This window comes from Rhinoraja longicauda, chromosome 2 (assembly GCF_053455715.1).
Source record: "Rhinoraja longicauda isolate Sanriku21f chromosome 2, sRhiLon1.1, whole genome shotgun sequence".
NCBI lineage: Eukaryota > Metazoa > Chordata > Chondrichthyes > Rajiformes > Arhynchobatidae > Rhinoraja > Rhinoraja longicauda.
Window position 1 is genome coordinate 92,526,072 of NC_135954.1, and position 20,765 is coordinate 92,546,836.

General features: G+C 45.3%; 2 protein-coding genes across 2 annotated transcripts in view; one reads left to right on the plus strand and one right to left on the minus strand.

Annotated features, from left to right (window-relative positions):
* The window catches only part of LOC144607006 (tetratricopeptide repeat protein 21B-like), an 82,260-nt gene extending 67,801 nt beyond the window's left edge, over positions 1 to 14,459 (minus strand). The window contains exons 1-6 of the mRNA XM_078423539.1: positions 14,069 to 14,459; positions 12,146 to 12,216; positions 10,863 to 10,992; positions 7,590 to 7,700; positions 4,846 to 5,012; positions 112 to 240 (exon numbers count right to left, since the gene is read on the minus strand). Of these exons, the coding sequence (XP_078279665.1) occupies positions 112 to 240; positions 4,846 to 5,012; positions 7,590 to 7,700; positions 10,863 to 10,992; positions 12,146 to 12,216; positions 14,069 to 14,459 (999 nt within the window). The remainder of the gene's footprint in view (positions 1 to 111; positions 241 to 4,845; positions 5,013 to 7,589; positions 7,701 to 10,862; positions 10,993 to 12,145; positions 12,217 to 14,068) is intronic.
* A 1-nt stretch (position 14,460) lies between these two features.
* The window catches only part of LOC144607362 (Golgi reassembly-stacking protein 1-like), a 32,478-nt gene continuing 26,173 nt past the window's right edge, over positions 14,461 to 20,765 (plus strand). The window contains exons 1-2 of the mRNA XM_078424152.1: positions 14,461 to 14,624; positions 20,203 to 20,283. Coding sequence (XP_078280278.1) covers positions 14,562 to 14,624; positions 20,203 to 20,283 — 144 coding nt within the window. The 5' untranslated portion in view covers positions 14,461 to 14,561. The remainder of the gene's footprint in view (positions 14,625 to 20,202; positions 20,284 to 20,765) is intronic.

Sequence of the window (20,765 nt, forward strand, 5' to 3'; positions counted from 1 at the left end):
TTTTATTGGGACACAAACCTGCTGCTCATGCACCAAATGCAGAGCAACCCACTGCGACCAGGAGTTTACCCAGATACATGTCACAATGTCAGAGGTATAACAACGGCTCACCTTTCCCATCAGACCGAAAACATCTTTTGAATTCTGCAGTCCTCCTTCTAGGTATCCGATGGCCTTCTTTAAATTCCCAATCTTGCTACTCTTGCCTGCAAGTTCTATCCAGCCTTTAAGTATTAAAGCCTAGCAGCGGCATGAAACAAAATCTCATTAATTTGTTGTTTTGGGATCATTGACTCAATGGCCGGTGTGCACGTGTGCTTAAAATTTTGCGCAGTGCTGGAGTAATTCAGCAGGTTAGGCAGCATTTCTGGAGGACGTGGATTGTTGAAGTTTCAGGTTGAGGGCCCTTTTCAGTCCTAAGAAGGGTCCCAAACTGAAATATCACCTATCCATGTCCTCCAGAGATGCTGCCTGACCCGCTAAGTTACTCCAGTACTTTGTGACTTTTTGGTAAACCAGTATCTGCAATTCCTTGTATCTATATAAAATTATTCTTATATTGCTCTACTGACATGTTAAAATATCATTACTCCTAACGTATAGTGTTGCAATACTGATAGAACTGCATTTTGGTGCTTTTTTTCCCCAAGAGATAGTTAGATTTAGCTCTTGGGGCTAAAGGAATCAAGGGACATGGGGAAAAAGCAGGAACGGGGTACTGATTTTAGATGATCAGCCATGATCATATTGAATGGCGGTGCTGGCTCGAAGGGCCGAACGGCCTACTCCTGCACCTATTTTTCTATGTTTCTATGGAGTGCTGCACTGCCATAAGTGCAGTCTCCTGGATGAAACTTTTGTTAGCCCTCTTAGTGGACATTAAAGCCCCCTCCAACATTTGGTTTCAGACAGTGAGTCATCCCTGGTCCCAGGCCAATATCACTACTCAGACTCTGCAGCTCAAACTCACACACAGATACTCCCACAGTGGCCGCTCCTCTAGACCCCAGCAAGTTTATCTACACATTTCTGGGTTCAAAATGCCTGTCGGGATCAGAAGGCGGGTCTCGCACCCAACCAGCAATCCCATCTGCATAGCACACAAAGTGCTGGAGTGCTCTGCTGGTCAGGCAGCATCTGTGGAGAACAAAGGCGGCAACATTTTGGGTTGGGACCCTTCTTCAGTTCCCGACCTGAAACATCGCCTCTTCATATCCTCCAGAGATGCTGCCTGACCTGCTGAGTTACTCCAGCACTTTGTGTGTTTTACTGAAGTTTCTTGCTTCTGCAGTTCCTTGTGTCTCCAGCAATCCTACCTACATGAATCCCAAACTAATTACCAACCTTGCTTTCCCACCCTCCTCACCAAATGGCCAATTCTCACCTTGACTTCTCTCCCCATCATTGGTTCTCAATGCCCAGTGACTGCCAACCCCACCCCATTCTCCCATTTCTTCCACCAACCCTACCCTTCACTTAACTCCAACCCCAGTCTCACCTGGTGGAGCAGGTAAAGCAAATGCCTTGAATGAGTACACGTCAGCAGCACATAACGCCTTGTGTGCTTATGAAATTATCAGTGATTGTTCCTTGTTGGGCCTCCTTAAACCAGCTGAATATAATTTCTTTAAAAGACATAACTCATGTCAGAATTGGCAGATACAAGGAACTGCAGATGCTGGTTTAAAAACAAAAGTGTTGGAGTAACTCTGCAGGTCAGGCTGCTTCTCTGGAAGGCATGGGTAGATGACATTTTTCAGTTCGGGATCCTTCCTCAGACTAAAATATCACCAATCCAAATCTTCCAGAGATGCTGCCTGACCTATCGAGTTACTCTACTACTCTGTGCCTAGTTAGTAGTTGGTGGTGATGATTGTGTATTTATATTAAGGCTTATTAACCTAAAATGTTCACTGGGATCAATTAACCCAAAAACCTGCACATCTCTGCACATATTGGTCTAGTCCCATTTGCCCACATTTGCCTTTTAAAGGTACAAACTTGCTGTACAAATCTCCTGTTGCTTTTGGATGCATCATGGGATTCATTTGTGTTAGCAACTAACTCACAGAGATCAGGAACCCAGAAGATTAGTTCATTGTCATGTACACCAGAGTGCAATTAAATGCCTTGTTTACATCAAGCTCACAGAATAAACAAAATACTTACAGAAATAATGAACACAACAATAATTGCAGCAAGTGCAAAACAACAAAATGGTACAGGATTGTCGTGCAATCCCTTTAGAACATTTTGAACCTGTACATCACAAGACTGCAGTGGGTTGTCCCTGCTGAAACTAGGAATGGCCCAGATAGGGTCAGTAAAACTACTGCCTCAGAGAAGAAAGGTTACAAGCTTGTATCCCACCAAAACTAACCTCAATGAATTGTACTTATCTACCTTATATACATTCAACGGTGGTGACCATGAGCCTCTTAAGACCGGTGGCGGTGCATCTCTCAAGAAAGTGGAGGACTTCAAGTACCTGGGAGCAGGAATGCAGAGCTCGGAGAATCCTCCTTACAAACCTCTCCTGCGGGAGCAGCAACCCCCGTTGGGTACTAGCCTCTCCTGCGGGCCCGGCAACCCTCCCCCAACTGACGCTCCGTGGAGGCATTGGGAGCCGAGGAGTAACCATGGGCGGGCGAGGGGGGACAGGAAAGGGGAGAGGGAGCCACTCACCTCGGCCCTCTCATCGGCCAGAGCGAGCCGTGGACCCGTTGGGTGGAAAGCTTTCCTGCAGCAGCAGCAGCTCGGCGGTGAATGGCGGCAATGGCCATCTTGTTTGACTCTCTGCCGCCGAGTTACACCACAGGAAGAAGGCCAGGCGCGGGGCACGCTGGGACGGTCGCTGGTCCTCTGGGGGGGGGGGGGGGAGCGCATTTATTAAAGTTTCAGCTCGATGGCTCAGCAGCCCCCCCCCCATTGGCCACCACTCAGGCGGGTCCCATTGTGACGTTGAACGCGGCTGACGGCCAAGAAAATGAGAAAGTGATTTTTTTAACTTTAAAATGTCAATAACTTTAAAAGCATAACACCAATTTGAAGGAAACTTCCTCCAGCCCACCCCAGGACAGTGGTGAGTAAGGTGGACCTAGAATTGTCGTGCTATCGTGTACCGTTTTGGCTGTATCTCCACATCAACAGACACAAACAAATGGCCAAACAAACAAACGCCCAAACCATCAAATGGCAAAAAACAAAGACGATGAGGTTTTTCCTCATCTCTGTTCTAAATGGGCTACCCCTTATTCTTAAACTCCTTGTTCTGGACTCCCCCAACATTGGGAGCATGTTTCCTGCATCTAACGTGTCCAACCCCTTAATAATCTTATATGTTTCGATAAGATCCCCTCTCATCTTTCTGAATTTCAGTGTATACAAGCCTAGTCGCTCTAGTCTTTCAACATATGACAGTCCCGCCATTACGGGAATTAACCTGGTAAACCTACGCTGCACGCCCTCAATAGCAAGAATATCCTTCCTCAAATTTGGAGACGAAAACTGCACAGTACTCCAGGTGCAGTCTCACTACGGCCCTGTACAACTGCAGAAGGACCTCTTTGCTCCTATACTTAACTCCTCTTGTTATGAAGGCCAACATTCCATTGGCTTTCTTCACTGCCTGCTGTACCTGCATGCTTCCTTTCAGTGACTGATGCACTGGAACACCCAGATCTCGTTGTACGTCCCCTTTTCCTAACTTGACACCATTCAGATAATAATCTGCCTTCCTATTCTTACCACCAAAGTGGATAACCTCACACTTATCCACATTAAACTGCATCTGCCGTGCATCCACCCACTCACACAACCTGTCCAAGTCACCCTGCAACCTCATAGCATCATCCTCACAGTTCACACTACCACCCAGCTTTGTGTCATCTGCAAATTTGCTAATGGTTCTTTTAATCCCTTCATCCAAGTCATTAATGTATATTGTAAATAGCTGCGGTCCCAGCACCGAGCCTTGCGGTACCTCACTAGTCACTGCCTGCCATTCTGAAAGGGACCCATTTATCCCCACTCTTTGCTTTCTGTCTGCCAACCAATTTTCTATCCATGTCAGTACCCTACCCCCAATACCATGTGCTCTAATTTTGCCCATTAATCTCCCATGTGGGACCTTGTCGAAGGCTTTCTGAAAGTCGAGGTACACCTCATCCACCGGCTCTACCCTGTCAATTTTCCTAGTTACATCCTCAAAAAATTCCAGAAGATTAGTCAAGCATCATTTCCCCTTCCTAAATCCATGCTGACTCGGAATGATCCTGTTACTGCTATCCAAATGCTCCGCAATTTCATCTTTTATAATTGACTCCAGCATCTTCCCCACCACTGATGTCAGACTAACTGGTCTATAATTTCCCGTTTTCTCTCTCCCTCCTTTCTTAAAAAGTGGGATAACATTAGCTACCCTCCAATCCACAGGAACTGATCCTGAATCTATAGAACATTGGAAAATTATCACCAATGCGTCCACAATTTCTAGAGCCACCTCCTTAAGTACCCTGGGATGCAGACCATCAGGCCCTGGCGATTTATCAGCCTTCAGTCCCATCAGTCTATCCAACACCATTTCCTGCCTAATGTGAATTTCCTTCAGTTCCTCCGTCACCCTAGGATCTCTGGCCACTAGAACTTCTGGGAGATTGTTTGTATCTTCCTTAGTGAAGACAGATCCAAAGTACCAGTTCAACTCATCAGCCATTTCCTTGTTCCCCATAATAAATTCCCCTGCAACATCTCTGGAGAGAAGGAATGGGTGACATTTCGGGTCAAGACTCTTCTTCAGACTGGTCTGAAGATCTGTTGTATCTTAATGCTTTGTTAGAGACTCACCTCCTTTGATCCATTAGAAATTTTCATCAGTCGGCTAGAATACTCTCTAGCTTCTTCATGTTGATCCGTAAACCACAAGGTCATACTAGCATAATATAGCGACTTTTCCCCTGCTGTTGTAAGGCATTCTTTGAGCCCTGCTTCAAGTTCTTGAATAGCATCCTGGTCTTAGAAAGGTAACATGATCATTAATTATTACAGTGGCAGGATATAACATTTGGGGCATAGACTTCTTCCCAGTTGCACTTGCGTAAACGGATAAGAAAGTGACACGCACGGGCACGCACATGCGCACTCGCATACACGCACGCACTATATTCTGTTCTTGAAATTCATTTCTTCAGACTTGAATGAAACCAAATTTTGGAACGCAACGAAGGATAAATTTCCATCCCACTGTGTAGACTGCCTACTTCTCAATTTGGTGTATTTATCACCACATCAATAGCGTATTTCGTTTTAGTTTACTTTAGAGATACAACGCGGAACCAGGCCCTTCGACCCACCGAGTCCACGCCACGCCACAGTGATAACCTGTAAACTAGCACTATCCTGCACACAATTTACAATTTTTACGGAAGCCAATTAACCTACAAACTTGCACGTCTTTGGAGTGTGGGAGGAAACCGGAGCACTCGAGGGAAACCACGCGGTCACAGAGAAAATGTACCAACTCTGTACAGACAGCACCTGCAATCAGGATCAATCTCGGGTCACTGGCACTGCAAGGCAGCAACTCTACCGCTGCGCTACTGTGCCACCCTAAAATGAAACCAAAGTTTGAAACGCAGCCAAGGATAAATTTCCATCCCACTGGGTAAACTGCCAACATATCAATTTTTTTAAATAGTGTATTTATATACATAAATCATTGAACATTGAAAACAACAGGCCAAGATCAGGTTCTTCGACCTACAATAGTTGTGCCAAACATAATGCCAAGACAAACAAATGTTATCTGCCTGCATGTAATTCGTTTCACTCCATTCCCTGCATGTCTATGTGCCTATCTAAAAGCCTCTTAAATGTCACTATCGTATATGCCTCCACCACCAGCCCTGGCAGCACATTTAGGCACCCACTACGCCCTGTGTTAAAAACGCTCCACACACCTCCTTAAAAGTTTGCCCCTCTCACCTTAAAGGTGTGCCCTCTAGTACTTGACATTTCCTCCCTGGGGAAAAGGTTCTGACTGTCTACCCTATCTCTGCCTCTCACAATTTTGTACCTTTCTATCAGGTCTTCCCTCAACTTCCAGCATTCCTGAGAAAGCAATCCATGTCTGTCCAACCTCTCCTTATAACTTACACTCTCTAATCCAAGCTGCATCCTGGTAAACCTCCTTCTGCACCCTCTCCAAAACCAGAACAATGCCTGGATTAGGGAGTATTAACTGCAGGGAAAGGTTGGAAAGACTTGTCTAGAATGCCAGAGGTTGTGGGGAGAACAGATAGAAGTATATAAAATTATGAGAGGCATGGATAGGGTAGACAGTCAGAAACTTTTGCAGGATGGAAATATCAAATATCAAATCAAGGGCAAAGCTTAAAAGAGATGTGCGGGTTTTGTTTTTACACACAGAGGGAGGCGAGTTCCTGGAACGTTATGCCGGGGGTGGTGGTTGAGACATATACAATGGTAACATTTAAGAGACTTTTGGATAGGCATATGGACATGCAGAGAAAGGAGGGATACGGGGATAATGTGCAGGTGGATAGGAGTTGATCTTGGCATCGTGTTTGGCAGAGACATTGTAGGCCGAAAGGCCTGTTCTCGTGCTGTACTGTTCTATGTTCGATTTTCTTTATGTTCTATAACTTTGTGCCATGTAAAACAGATCAACTTATAGTTGTAATTTTAAAAAAATCAATAGTATAAATGCAACATCATGATTTCAGATTGTTCTTTTTCAATTTTGTGTAAAAACAATAAAAACCTTGTTTCCTTTTATTAACATGCACAAAATGTTTTTAAATTGTATCATGCATGAAAAGTTTTATCATGCACGTTCTTTGGGGTGTGAGAGGAAACCAGAGCACCCAGAGGAAATCCACGTGGTCACAGGGAGAACGTACAAACCCCACACAGACAGCACCTGAAGTACAGATAAGTACTATATGGCTGGCATGGACATGATGGACTGAAGGGCCTGTTATTGTGCTGTACAACTCTGTGGCTATAACTCTATTCCTGTCAACTCACCCCAGATTCTATCAACCACTTACACACTCGGGACAATTTACAGAGGCCAATTGACCTCCCAAACATTTGGGTGGAAACCAGAGCACCTGGAGGAAAACCATGCAGTCACAAGCAGAACGTGCAAACTCCACGCATAAAGCAGCCACGTCAGGACCAAACCCAGGTCCCTGGAGCTGTGAGGCAGCGGTTCTACTAGCTGCGCACTCCATGACTTGGCCAGTTCAACATGAATGTTCACTAGCCGTGAAAGCTTTAATTGGGCTGCCCTTCATTCGCCTTTCCACTCTCCCTTCATGACAGGTGACCCATGGAAATGCCACTGATAAGATAACAGCAGGGCATTGAAATAATGCCTAAAAGTTGCTGGAGAAAACCAATCAAAATTCGAGAGCTAACTATCCACCCATTTCTCCAGTGATTTAATCAGTGAATCCAACAAGTATTTCAACTTGTCCTTGCCTGCCCATAATTATTTTGAATTCTATTAACAGTTGAATGGTGATGGGATTAAATTAATATGCAGCGAATCTTGAGGCACCTACCAATTACTGAGCTCTTTCTGTGAGCATGAATGAGAGCAATAATTGAGCACAATGCCATGGTCTGCTTGTCCCTGGTGGCCTCGAGGTCTCTGATGGCTTCTTGGATACAACCTGCAAAAGGTAGTGGAACTTATTTAGGAGCCGGGTACATGGGAACCACATTCCCACTGGTGAACCATTCTCTAATATGTGTGTCCACAGTTGTGCTCGGTCAATGGGCAATGTCAAGTTGAGCGTCAATACACAAGGAGATCACAAACAGTGGTGGAGACTACCCAGTCCATCATGTGTATCCCATGATGTCCTATCCCCCCTGGTTAAATCCCTCCCCACCTACGTCCAAGACACCTCACACGCTCTCCATCTCCTCGATAACTTCCGGTTCCCAGGCCCCCACTCCTTCATCTTTACCATGGATGTCCAGTCACTCTACACTTCCATCCCCCACAAGGATGGTCTCGAAGCCCTCCGTTTCTTCCTCGACCGTAGAACCAGCCAATCCCCATCTACCAACACTCTCCTCCGCCTAGCAGAGCTGGTTCTTACCATTAACAACTTCTCCTTTGACTCCTCCCACTTCCGCCAAACCAGAGGCGTAGCTATGGGCACTTGCATGGACCCTAGCTACGCCTGCCTCTTTGTCGGGTACGTCGAACAATCCCTGTTCCGGGCGTACACCGGCCCCATCCCCGAAAGACATCACAGTGAGGAGAGGACTGAAGGAGACTCACTGTGATGGATGTTTCTTTTTTTGTGTGTTTTGGGGGTTGTGTAATTTGCCTATTTTAATGCTTTATTGTGTAATCAGCTTATTTTAGTGCTTTTATTGTTGGACTGTGGATGACTGAATTTCGTCCAAAAAACTTTTTGGGATGACAAATAAAGCTGCCTTGAATCTTGAACTCTACCTCCGCTACATCGACGACTGCATTGGTGCTACCTCTTGTACCTATGCAGAACTCACTGACTTCATACACTTCACTTTCAATTTCCATCCTGCCCTTAAATATACCTGGACTATCTCCGGCATCTCCCTCCCGTTTCTGGACCTCACCATCTCCATCACAGGAGACAGACTAGTGACTGACATCTACTATAAACCCACTGACTCGCACAGCTATCTGGACTACACTTCTTCCCACCCGGTCTCCTGCAAAACGTCTATCCCCTACTCCCAATTCCTCCGTCTACGCCGCATCTGTGCCCGGGATGAGGTGTTTCACACTAGGGCGTCAGAGATGTCCTCATTCATCAGGAAACGGGGCTTCCCCTCTTCCATTATAGATGAGGCTCTCACTAGGGTCTCTTCTACATCCCGCAGCTCTGCTCTTGCTCCCCCTCCCCCCACTCGCAACAAGGACAGAATCACCCTCGTTCTCACCTTCCACCCCACCAGCCAGCGGATCCAACAAATCATCCGCCAACATTTCCGTCACCTACAACGGGACCCCACCACTGGCCATATCTTCCCATCCCCTCCCCTCTCTGCGTTCCACAGAGACCGTTCCCTCCGTAACTCCCTGCTCCACTCATCCCTTCCTACCCAAACCACCCCATCCCCGGGCACTTTCCCCTGCAACCGCAGGAGATGCAACACCTGTCCCTTTACCTCCCCCCTCAACTCCATCCAAGGACCCGAACAGTCTTTCCAGGTGAGACAGAGGTTCACCTGCACCTCCTCCAACCTCATCTATTGCATCCGCTGCTCCAGACGTCAACTTATTTACATTGGCGAAACCAAGCGCAGGCTCGGTGATCGCTTCGCTCAACACCTGCACTCGGTCCGCGTTGGCCAAACTGGTCTCCCGGTGGCCGAGCACTTCAACTCCCCCTCCCATTCCCAGTCTGACCTTTCTGTCATGGGCCTCAATTGGAGGAACAGCACCTCATATTTCGCCTGGGCAGCTTGCAGCCCAGTGGTATGAACATCGACTTCTCCAACTTTAGATAGTTCCTCTGTCCCTCTCTTCCCCTCCTCCTTCCCAGATCTCCCTCTATCTTCCTGTCTCCACCTATATCCTTCCTTTGTCCCGCCCCCCTGACATCAGTCTGAAGAAGGGTCTCGACCCGAAACGTCACCCATTCCTTCTCTCCTGAGATGCTGCCTGACCTGCTGAGTTACTCCAGTATTTTGTGAATGAATGGGTACTGATCTCCTCACCATCGAAGAGATCTATAGGATAGCTGCCTCAAAAAGGCAGCCAACATCATCAGGGACCCACGCCACCCTGGCCACATTCTCATTTCACTCCTGCCATCGGGAAGAAGACTGTAAGGTTCAGGTTCAGGAGTAGCTTCTTCCCAATGACCATTAGGCCATTGAACACTATGAACTGCAACTAAACACTGAATTACATACAGCCCTTGGTTGCACTAGGGACACCTCCAGATTCAGAGAGTTTCTTCCAAGCTATTATCAGGCAACTGAACCATCCTACCAATAACTAGAGAGTGGCCCTGAGCTACTATTGACCTCATTGGAGTCTTTCTGGTTACTGGTTAGCACGCAACATAAACCTTTTCACTGTACCTCGGTGCACGGGACAATAAACAAAAATATAATCAGCTTTTGGTTTTCTTTATGTATAGTTTATCTGAACTGGTAGGATATCACTCAAAACAAAGCTTTTCACTGTACCTCAGTACACGTGACAATATTAAACCTAAACCTGATCATATTTATGTATAGCATATCTGATCAGTTTGGATAACATGCAAAACAAAGCTTTTCACTGCACTGTACACACGTATTATTGTGTAATAATAAACCTAAACCTAGACTCTAGAACCAAGGGTCACAGTCTCAGAAAAAAGGATATAATCTTCAAAAATGAGGTGATAAACAATTTTGTCACTCAGAGGATGATGATTCATCAGTATTTTCTACCCTGGAGAGCTCTGGATGTTCAATCACTGATTGAGTCCAAAACATGGATAATAATGGAATTAATTAATTCCCTCAAAATCACCTGCTTCTCTTCATCCGCAGGGGACTGGATGACAACTTACATCTAAGCCCTAATTATCGGCTTTTCATAATGGAATTAAGGTACATCAAGCAGGGTAGTAGAACTGAGGTAAATGATCAGACATGGCCTTGATGAATGGTGGGGCATACTTGAAGGGCCAGATAGCCCACCCCTGGTTACTAGAGCTTATGCTTTCATAGAGAAGACTGGAGAAGATGGGTCTGTTTTCCCTGGTACTTTGAGGGGACATAATTGATGTGTGTAAGGATATGAGGTAAATAGGTATGATAGCTTTCAGCATTACCTTCCATTAATTTTCCAAAAGCTTTGAAGAAAAGCAGTACTGGATCATCACGGCACATCTCCAGACCTTCTTCGGCAACGTTTAGCATGTGGTTGAAATAGTTCTCTTGATAGTAGTAAGCTATTGAGGCCTGAAATAAATGTGCAGGAAAAATGTCATTTATAGAGTCATAGTCATTCAGCACAGAAACAGGAGCTTCAACCCAGCGTACTCGTGCCGACCGAGATGCCCCATCTGTTAGACCTGCCTGCCCATGTTTACCCATATCCCTCTAAACCTTTCCTATCCATGTACCTGTCCAAGTGTCCTTTAAATGTTGCATGTAGAATAGGGGAAATCAAGAATCAGAGGACATGGGTTTAAGGTGAGTGGGCAAAGCTTGAAGGGCAACATTTTCCACTCAGAGGGTGGTGGGTATATGGAATGAGCTGCCAGAGCAGGTAGTTGAGGCAGGTACTATAACAGCATTTAAAAGACATTTTGACAAGGACATAGATAGGAAAGGTTGAGAGGGAGATGCGCCAAATACAGGAACATGTATCTTATCTTGCTTGGCATGGATGAGTTGGGCTGAAGGGCCTGTTTCAATGCTCTATGCCTCTTTGACTGAATGCAGCAAGGAGAGACTTCTAACCATGGTGGAGTCAATTCCACTGGTCCCGAGTCTGTTTCTGTCAAGGACCGCGTGGCAGCCAACTGTGCACCAGCCTCCCCATGTTAAAGGATGTCAGACACAGGCGTACTACCTGTAGGGACATAAAGTCTGCAGCTCCAGCCATCCAAAGACCCATGGAAAGGACTAACCAGGAGAACCATAGGACATAGGAGCAAAATTAGGCCATTCGGCCCATCAACTCTGCTCTGACATTCCAATCCCGGCTGATCTATTTTTCCCGCTCAACTTCATTCTCCTACCTTCTCCCTGTAACCTTTGATGCCCTTACTAATCAAGTACCTATCTATCTCTGCTTTAGAAATACCCAATGGCTTGATTTCCAGATTCATCACCTCCTGCCTAAAGAAATTCCTCCTCATCTCCTTTCTAAAGATGTGTCAATTTATACTGAGGCTGTGCCCTCTGGTCTTAGACTCTCATACTAGTAGAAACATCCCCTACACATTCACTCTATCTAGGTCCTTCATGATTTGGTAGGTTTCAATGCAATCTCCCCTCATCCTTGGAAACTCTAGGACAATCCTACTCCACTTGGAATTATCAACAACAAAGATGATTACCATACCTATAAAGAAACACTTTTCTTGAAACAACTTCTTGAACATACCAATGTGATGGATTCTTTTGCAGACATGGTACAGGTCAGACAGTGGGAACCTTCCCCTTTGTATTTATTTCCTGCGGTTAGAAAAATAAGAGAAAAAAGAAATAATAATAAACCATGATTACAATTATGAGCACCGACAAAACGAAGATGCTGCAGCAACGACGAAAATTGTTGGGCATGTTATAAAGTTAACTGCTAGAAAGCTGGCTCTTGCCTGCGGTCTGCCCGACAACCACCTCGCCCCTCCCGTAGTGTTGCGACTCAACCTAGGGCGGGGCCGCGAGCCACGTCGCCCCATTGTCCCACAGCAGAGGGCGCCACTGGGCCAGACCGGTGGGGAAACTTTTTTTAAACTTCTTCAAACTTTTTCAAGCTAATTGGATGTTTATTTTTGAAATCAGCTAATGTCGTTAAATCAGAGAAATTGTAAACTTTCTAACGTATTTCCTTCTCTGATGCGCAGAATTAAACCGCTCCTTTTTAACTGAACGTGCACATTTAATTATTTTTAAAAGTATGCGTGCAATATTAAATCTTTCCTTTTTAACTGAAAGAACACATTTAATCACTTTTAAAAGTATATGTCAATATTCATTCGTTCCTTTTTAAACGAACGAGCATATTTAGTTACTTTTAAAAGTGTGTGTGCAATATTAGCTCCCTTTTTAACTCATTGGACGTATTTCATTATTTTTTTAAAGTATATGTCGCTCCTTAGATCGCACCTTTTTAGCTGAACGAACACATTTAATTGTTTTTACGAGTTTGTGTTAATATTAGATCGCTCCGTTTTAACTGAACGAACACGTTTAATTAATTTTGAAGAATGTGTGCAATGTTAAATCGCTACTTTTTAACTGAACATGTAACTTTTTAAAAAAGTATGTAACTTCCCGCCTGAACAGTCTTTTTTATCGACATGTAGGAAATCGGAGGGGGAACACAAAAACACCTGAGTGCTTCCAGCGTTTACTGTGCTTTTTGATTTGTGATTTGCAGCATCGACTGCATTCTGATTTAGTTCAGTGTCTTTTAGCCTAATCGTGTTAATTTATTAATCAATTAAGAAAATAGTTAGCCATTTAACAGATAAATGGCGGATCAATGGCTAATATATGTCGGATTAAATGATTGATTGATTAGATAGATAAATGGTTGATTAATTGGTTAGATACACAATTGATTGAATGATTAGATAGATAAATTTAAAAAAGATAGATAGGTGAATAGTTATGCATGTAATTTGTAGGGCAACCATGGAATTACAAATACAAGAGAGGCTGGAGTTGCAAGGGTTTCATTTGGCTGAGGCCAGGAGGCGATGCAACAACATTCTGTGGAAATAAGCGAAACCTGGTTAACAGTTCTAGCCCAAAACAGACGGTGCTAGTGGATCAGGCAGCATCTCAGGAAAGAAATGGGCAAACAATGTTCCCAATGAGTTTCATCAGGACAGCAGTGTGTCTTTGTTTGACGAAGGAAAAAAGTCAACTGCAGTTAGCCAAGTCTTCCAGTTCCAATGCAAGCAGGCCCTTCGGCCCCCGAGTCCATGGCATGCCGACCACCCGTTCACACTAGGTTTATGTTATCCCACTTTCGCTACACGCGAGGGGCAATTTAATATAAGCCAATTAACCTACAAACCCACATCTTTGGGATGTTGGGGAAAACCCACTCGGAGGTCACAGGGAGAACGTGCAAACTCCACAAAGACAGCAACGGGGGTGGATCGGGATCGAACCGGCGGCTCAGCGGCTGCTCCCCAGCTGCACCACTCCTATAACAGGAGGAGGAATCTAAAACAGGGTCTGGGTCCCTCAACCTGCGGCCACAACGCAGGAAACACAAGCGTGAGGCAGAGATAATAGAGCAGATGTTTCCCAAGGTGTGAGCGGAAAACCTCTGGCATGTTCTTCACCTCACCTCGGCTGTGGCGGACAGTTACCCGGGAGGGGGCGCTGCCGCTGGAGTTCAGGGAGGGGGCTCTGCCACTGGGGTTCAGCGAGGAGGCGCTGCGCCTGGAGTACAGGCAGGGGGCGCTGCTGCTGGAGTTCAGCGAGGGGGCGCTGCCGCTGGGTTTCAGCGAGGGGGCGCTGCCGCTGGGGTTCAGCCAGGGGGCGCTGCGGCCGGCGTTCAGGAAGGGGGCGCTGCGGCCGGCGTTCAGGGAGGGGGCGCTGCGGCCAGCGTTCAGGGAGGGGGCGCTGCGGCCGGAGTTCAGGGAAGGGGCGCTGCGGCCGGAGTTCAGGCAGGGGGCGCTGCGGCCGGAGTTCGGGGAGGGGGCGCTGCGGCCGGAGTTCAGAGAGGGGGCCGCCATCTCTGTCGCTGAAGCCGAGTCTCGGAGCTGCGGGTCCTGCTGCTGCTGCCGCCGCCGCTACTGCTGCGAGAAGGAGGAGGAGGAGGAGCAGCGGGGGCAACGATGGGCGGCTCCCAGAGCACCGACATCCCCAGCGGGGGCAACGAGGGTTTCCACGTACACGGGGTGGGTATGAAGCAGACGGGGACCGGGGGAGGGCGAGTGCCAGCCTGGCAGCCGGTTGCAGAGGCCGGGCTCCCGGGGACCAGGAACCTGGAGCAGGGTTGGGCCGCGCACACCCGCCCTCGGGCTCGGTTTGGAGCAACATCTGCATTCAGCAACCGAACGTCGATCTCTTTAAACATAGTAAAAGTTGGCTTTAAGTTTTGTTCAACACTTTAAAAGTGCTGGAGTAACTACATCAGGGAGGGGGGATGGACCCACCTTCAGGTCTGGTTTAAGTTTCACTGCTTTCCTTTGCATCCTACAACACATTCATTTCCCTTGTGAATTCGGGAAAGTTATTTTAAACTCAATAAACTGGAGCTTTTGTGGGCGTCCTTGAATGAAACTACTGTACTGTAGATGTCAAAACAAATGGACCACAGCTTGGTTTGGGAACAATTCTGTGCAAGACCATAAGAAATTGCAGAGAGTTGTAGATATAGCCCAGTCCATCGCACAAACCAGACCCCCACGATTAACTCCATCAACACTTCACAATGCCTCGGGAAAGCAGCCAACATAATCAAAGATTTGTCCCATCCCTGTCATTCCTCCTTCTCCCTGCTCCCGTCGGGCAGAAGGGGCAGAAGGGACAGAAGTATGAAAGTGCGCATCACCAGACCTGGGAACAACAACTTCCCCTCTGTTAACAAACTTCTGACAGGTCCTTCCATAAGTTAAGGCAGCACAGCGGCGGGGTTGCTGCCTTGCAGCGTCAGAGGCGTAGGTTCGATCCTGAGTATGGGTGTTGTCTGTACAGAGTTTGCACATTTTCCCTGTGATCAAGTGGGGTTTCTCAGGCTGTTCCGGGTTTCTTCCCACATGCCAGTGACGTGCAGGTTTTTAGGTTAATTGCCTTCAGTAATATTGTCCCTAGTATGTAGGATAGAACTTCTTTGCTCTACCTATTGTACATGAGTTTGGTTTGATTAGATTTAGGTATATTATCTGATTTGATTTGATGGCATGCAAAACAAAGTTTTTTGTTGTACCTTGGTACACGTAACAATAATAATAAATCTAAACTTAAACCAAAAGAAATTTGCACATGAAAAACTTCACAGAACAAGTCAGAAAAGGCTGAGAAGAATCAATTAGGGAGAAGGTGGGGAAAGGATGATTAGGACAAAAGGAATATCTTTGATAGGAGGAGGCCAAGATTACATGGGGGTGGTTTCTGTATACATAAACAGAAAATGGCAATGCAATGTCTGGAAGAGTAAAGAAAAGTGGGAGTTCACTTCTACACCTGAAGTCAACTACTGTTCAAAAGTTAGTTTTGAAAAATTAAACCAAAACAAACAATAGATATTATAAATGCTCAGTAATAGTCAGGTATTGCAAAAGAGAAAGGGAACAGTGTACAGAAGATAGTTTGCAGCAACAGAGAAGGTGCAGGTAACAAAAAAAGTGCAAGACCCACAACGAGGCAGATTGGGAATAAATTGTGGATGATCAGCCATGATCACAATGAATGGCGGTGCTGGCTTGAAGAGCCCAATGGCCTCCTCCTGCACCTGTTTTCTATGTTTCTATGTATATCCTTAGCATTTGAGAGGTCCGTTCAAGAATCTGATAACAGCGGGGAAGAAGCTGTTATCATTAATTAGTTCGTTTTGAAAGATTAAACCAAAAGGAAGTCAATAGACATAAATTTTCAGAGAATCTTTTTTCATGGAATCTTGCTGTCTGCAGGATTTGTAACCGAGCCGTCCTGAAGTCAAAGCAATGAAGCATAAAGTACACGTGGAAAGTCCAAATTTGTAGTTTCTGATTTTAGGTTTGGTTTTTATTATTGTCAAATGTACCGAGGTTCAGTGAAAAGCTTTGTTTTGCTTGCCACCCAATGAAATCAGAGAATACAATTAATAAATACTATCAAGCCAAACTCAAGTGCAGTAGGTCGAGTAAAGGGGAAGATACAGAGTGCGGAATATAGTTCTCAGCATTGTATTGCCTCAGTTCCATAGACAAAGTCTGTAATGGGGTAGGGGTGAATTGGACAGTACCCTAGCTTATGGAAGGACCGTTCTATGATGGGAGATTGTTGCTCAGTTTCCCCGCTTACAGATTGGAATGAGATAATGTCTCACTGTGGCGTGGGTGACAGGGACATATATTGGGTTCCTTGCTTGGACGATAATGTTATCTAACAGGTGCCGGTGCCACGATCAGGAGTGCTGCCAGCAGTACTGGTAGTCTTTGCGATGAAACAAAATGTTAGTTATGATAAGATTGTGCTTCAAGCATTGAATTAGGAGGAGAACATTACTGAAGTTAACTTTCCCTAGTTGTTCCAGAGACAAGATAGGCAAACTGGTTTAGCAATGATCATTTAAACTTCCAGGGTACTATTGGTTTTTGTAAAACTACACAATTTTCCTTTCAATTTGATACTGTCTTTAACCTGCTTAGTTCACCATGAAGAGATCATATTAAAGCCTTTGTTTCCCAATGGAAAGACACTTGGTTCATAACAGTCCTTTGGTGGAGGGAATGTGCCACCCTTGCCTGGTCTGGCCTATGTGAGACACCAGGCTTGTATTCGTACCGAGCGTGGCCTTTCTGTGATTCCAGTCTCACAGCAACATTGCTGACTCTGAAATCGCCCAGCAAGTACTATCATGTTGAAGCAGAGCTGATAAACTGTTGTGTGCTCTGTTTCACAAAGGCATGACTCACATCTGACATACCTGACTGTGCCATTCAGCCCGAAGGCTTCACCCTCCATGGGATGGACTGGAGAGCGTCTTCAGGCAAAGTTAGAGGCAGTGGGGACTGCTTTCTATTCAACACCTCATGGTTTATGGGCCCACGTGGTTTATCAGCTCAAGCACTCCGGACCTGGAATATCTGATTGTGAAGTGCCGTCCCTTCTACCTCCTGAGAGAATTCATCTCAGGCCTTTTTCCCCAATTTGATGTGTCCAATTTATATGAAAATTAAAGTAGCCCACAAGTTTTACTTGCACAAACACAAATTTGCAGAGGGTTGTGGACGCAGCCCTGTCCATCACGCAATCCAGCCTCTTCCCCCATCAACTCCATCTTCTGCCTTGGGAAAGCGGAAACATAAGCAAGGACTGCTCATATCCTGGTCATTCTTTCTTCTCCCTTCTCCTGTCAGGCAGAAGATAAGAAAGCTTAAAAGCACAAACTACCAGATTCATGAACAGCTTCTACCCCGCTCTTATCAGACTTGTAAACAAACCGCTTACATTGCTATGTTTGTATTTCCAATCTACCTCGTTTTTGCCCTTGCACTTTTTTCCTGCACTTTCTTTAGACTTTAGAGACACAAATAACATGGAAACAGGCCCTCCAACTCAAACAGGCCCTCCAACTCACCGAGTCTGCGCTGACTAGCGATCATCCCGTACACTAACGCTGTTCTACACACTAGGGACCATTTACAATATTACTGAAGCCGATTAACCTACAACCCTGTACGTCTGTGGAATGTGGAAGGAAACCGGACCACATGGAGAAAATCCACGGGGTCACAGGGGGAATGTACAAACTCCACACAGACAGCACCTGAGGTCAGGATTGAACCCGGATCTCTGGCGCTGTAAGGCAGCAACTCTACTGCTATGCCACTCTGCCGCCCTCTTCTCTGCAGCTATGCAGCATGGAAACGGGCTCTTTGGCCCAACCTGTAATATTATTGTAACACTATATTCTGTACTCTGTTTATTTTCACTTGTATTCATGTATTGGGATAATCTGCCTGCATGACAAGCAAAACAAACATTTTTCACTGGATCTCAGTACACATGACAATGATAAAGCAATACTGATGCAAGCGATAAGAAATACCAGGAAAAGGACATGTGGCATGTTGAGTTTGCTCCACCATGTAATAAAATTATGCCCGATCCTTTCCTTTGTCTGCTTTTCTTGCCTGATCCCCATATTTCACAATTCCCCAAATATCTTGATTATATCCAATAACTGAGCATGTTCAGCTCTCGAGGAATGGCAAAGATTACCATAGCAGAAGGGTTCAAGACCTGATCCAATCAATTGGAATGACAAATTCCAAGGCCTCTGGGGAGTGTTGTCGAGCAGAGAGATCTAGGAGTGCAGGTGCACAGACCCTGAAAGTGACATCACAGGTAGATAAGGTATTTTCTTACACTCACAGGTAGATAAGGTGGTCAAGAAGGCTTTCAGCACATTAGCCTTCATCAGTCAAGGTATTGAGTATAGAAGTTGGGATGTTATGTTACAGTTGTACAAGATGTTGATGAAGCCACATTTGGAATATTGTGTTCAGTATTGGTTACCCTCCTATAGAAAAGATGTTAAGCTGGACGGAGTGCAGAGAAAATTTACAAGGATATTGCCAGGACTTGAGGGTCTGAACTATGGGGAGAGGTTGGGCAAGCTAGGATTTTATTCCTTGGAGTGCAGGTGGATGAGGGGGTGATCATATAGAGGTGTATACGGGGAATAGATTGGGTAGATATGCAGATTATTTTATTCAGAGTAGGCAAATCAAAAACCAGAGGGCATAGGTGTAAGGTGAGGGAAAAGATTTAATAGGAACCTGAGTGGCAACTTATTCACACAGAGGGTGGTGGGTGTATGGAACGAGTTGCCAGAGGGGGTAGTTGAGGCAGATACTATAAACAACATTTAAATGGCATTTGCACAGCTACATGGATAGGAAAGGTTTAGGGATATGGGCCAAACAGGCATATTGGACAAAATGGCAAGTTGGGCCAAAGGGCCTGTTTCCATGCAGTGACTCTGGCTCTAAATTCAAGACTGGGCAATTTAAATTCAATTAATTAGAGATCAATAATGGATCGATTAGGATCAATAATGATGACCATGGAACCCCAGATTGTCATGCTAGTGCGTTCCATGGGCATGAGTGAATTAAATAAATTCCTAGATTGAATGTACAAGCTGCTGGAGTCTGGAGAAGGGCCCTGACCCGAAATGCATGTCTGTTCCCTCCACAGATGCTGCTTGACCCACTGAGTTCCTCCAGTATTTTGTGTTTTGGTCACCGAATTTTAGAATTTATGACAGTTCCTACCACCATTTATATACAAACTAGACCAAGTTGGGCATAAACCTCTCCTGCATTGGTGCAGCACTCTCTCCTCCCCCTCCCTCTCCTCCCCCTTTCCTCCCCCCTCTCCCTTTCCCCCCCACTCCATCCCCCCTAATCCCCTCTCTCCCTCCCCCCCTTCCTCCCTAGGAGATAGATTTTAACTTTAAAATGTAAATAACTTTAAATATATAACACAGATTTCAATGAAACTTCTTCCATTAGCACCAAAGGGATGACGGTGAGTAAGGTGGGCCTAAAATTGTTGCGCTATCGTGTACCGTTTTGGCTGTAGTTCAGGAACAAACAAACAAACAAGAGTTTTAGTATATAGATGGAATTAATTTAGGTCAATGTAAGACGGCGGGTGATGGTCGGCATGGATTTGATGGGCTAAAGGCCCTGTTTCGCTGCTGTATCAATTTATGATTCTGTCACAATTTGCTCCATGTTATGTTTTCTTTTTTTTTTGTAGGTCCAAGATAATTCTCCAGCCGAAACAGCAGGCTTGGAGCCTTTTTTTGATTTCATCCTTACCATTGGAAATACTAGACTGGTAAGTAATTTCTATAAAAGGAACTTACAAATACATTTAAACTTTTAGATCTAGCAATGATTTTTTTTTAAGATACACAATGCATTTTTTCTTCATTACTGTGAAATTCATACATTATATGTTTAATCCATTGCTTTATATTGTTTCTGCTCTAACTATTAGTGACTGCCGGGTATTAATTGCATCAAAATGTTGCTTCCAGTTCCAACTCATATTTGGAAAGAAAGTCTGTGGTTGTACTTCTGGATTTTTCCACTGTTCTAATAAAATTTCACAAGCTCAGCAAGTGAGTCTGCTTTCAAACGGATCTCTTGGTCGTGAAATATGTGAAAATGGATTATCCCCAGGGCCTAATCAATTTTGTTTGCTGTAGGAGTCAAAAAAGGATATCAATAGACAATAGGTGCAGGAGTAGGCCATTCAGCCCTTCGAGCCAGCACCGCCATTCAATGCGATCATGGCTGATCACTCTCAATCAGTAC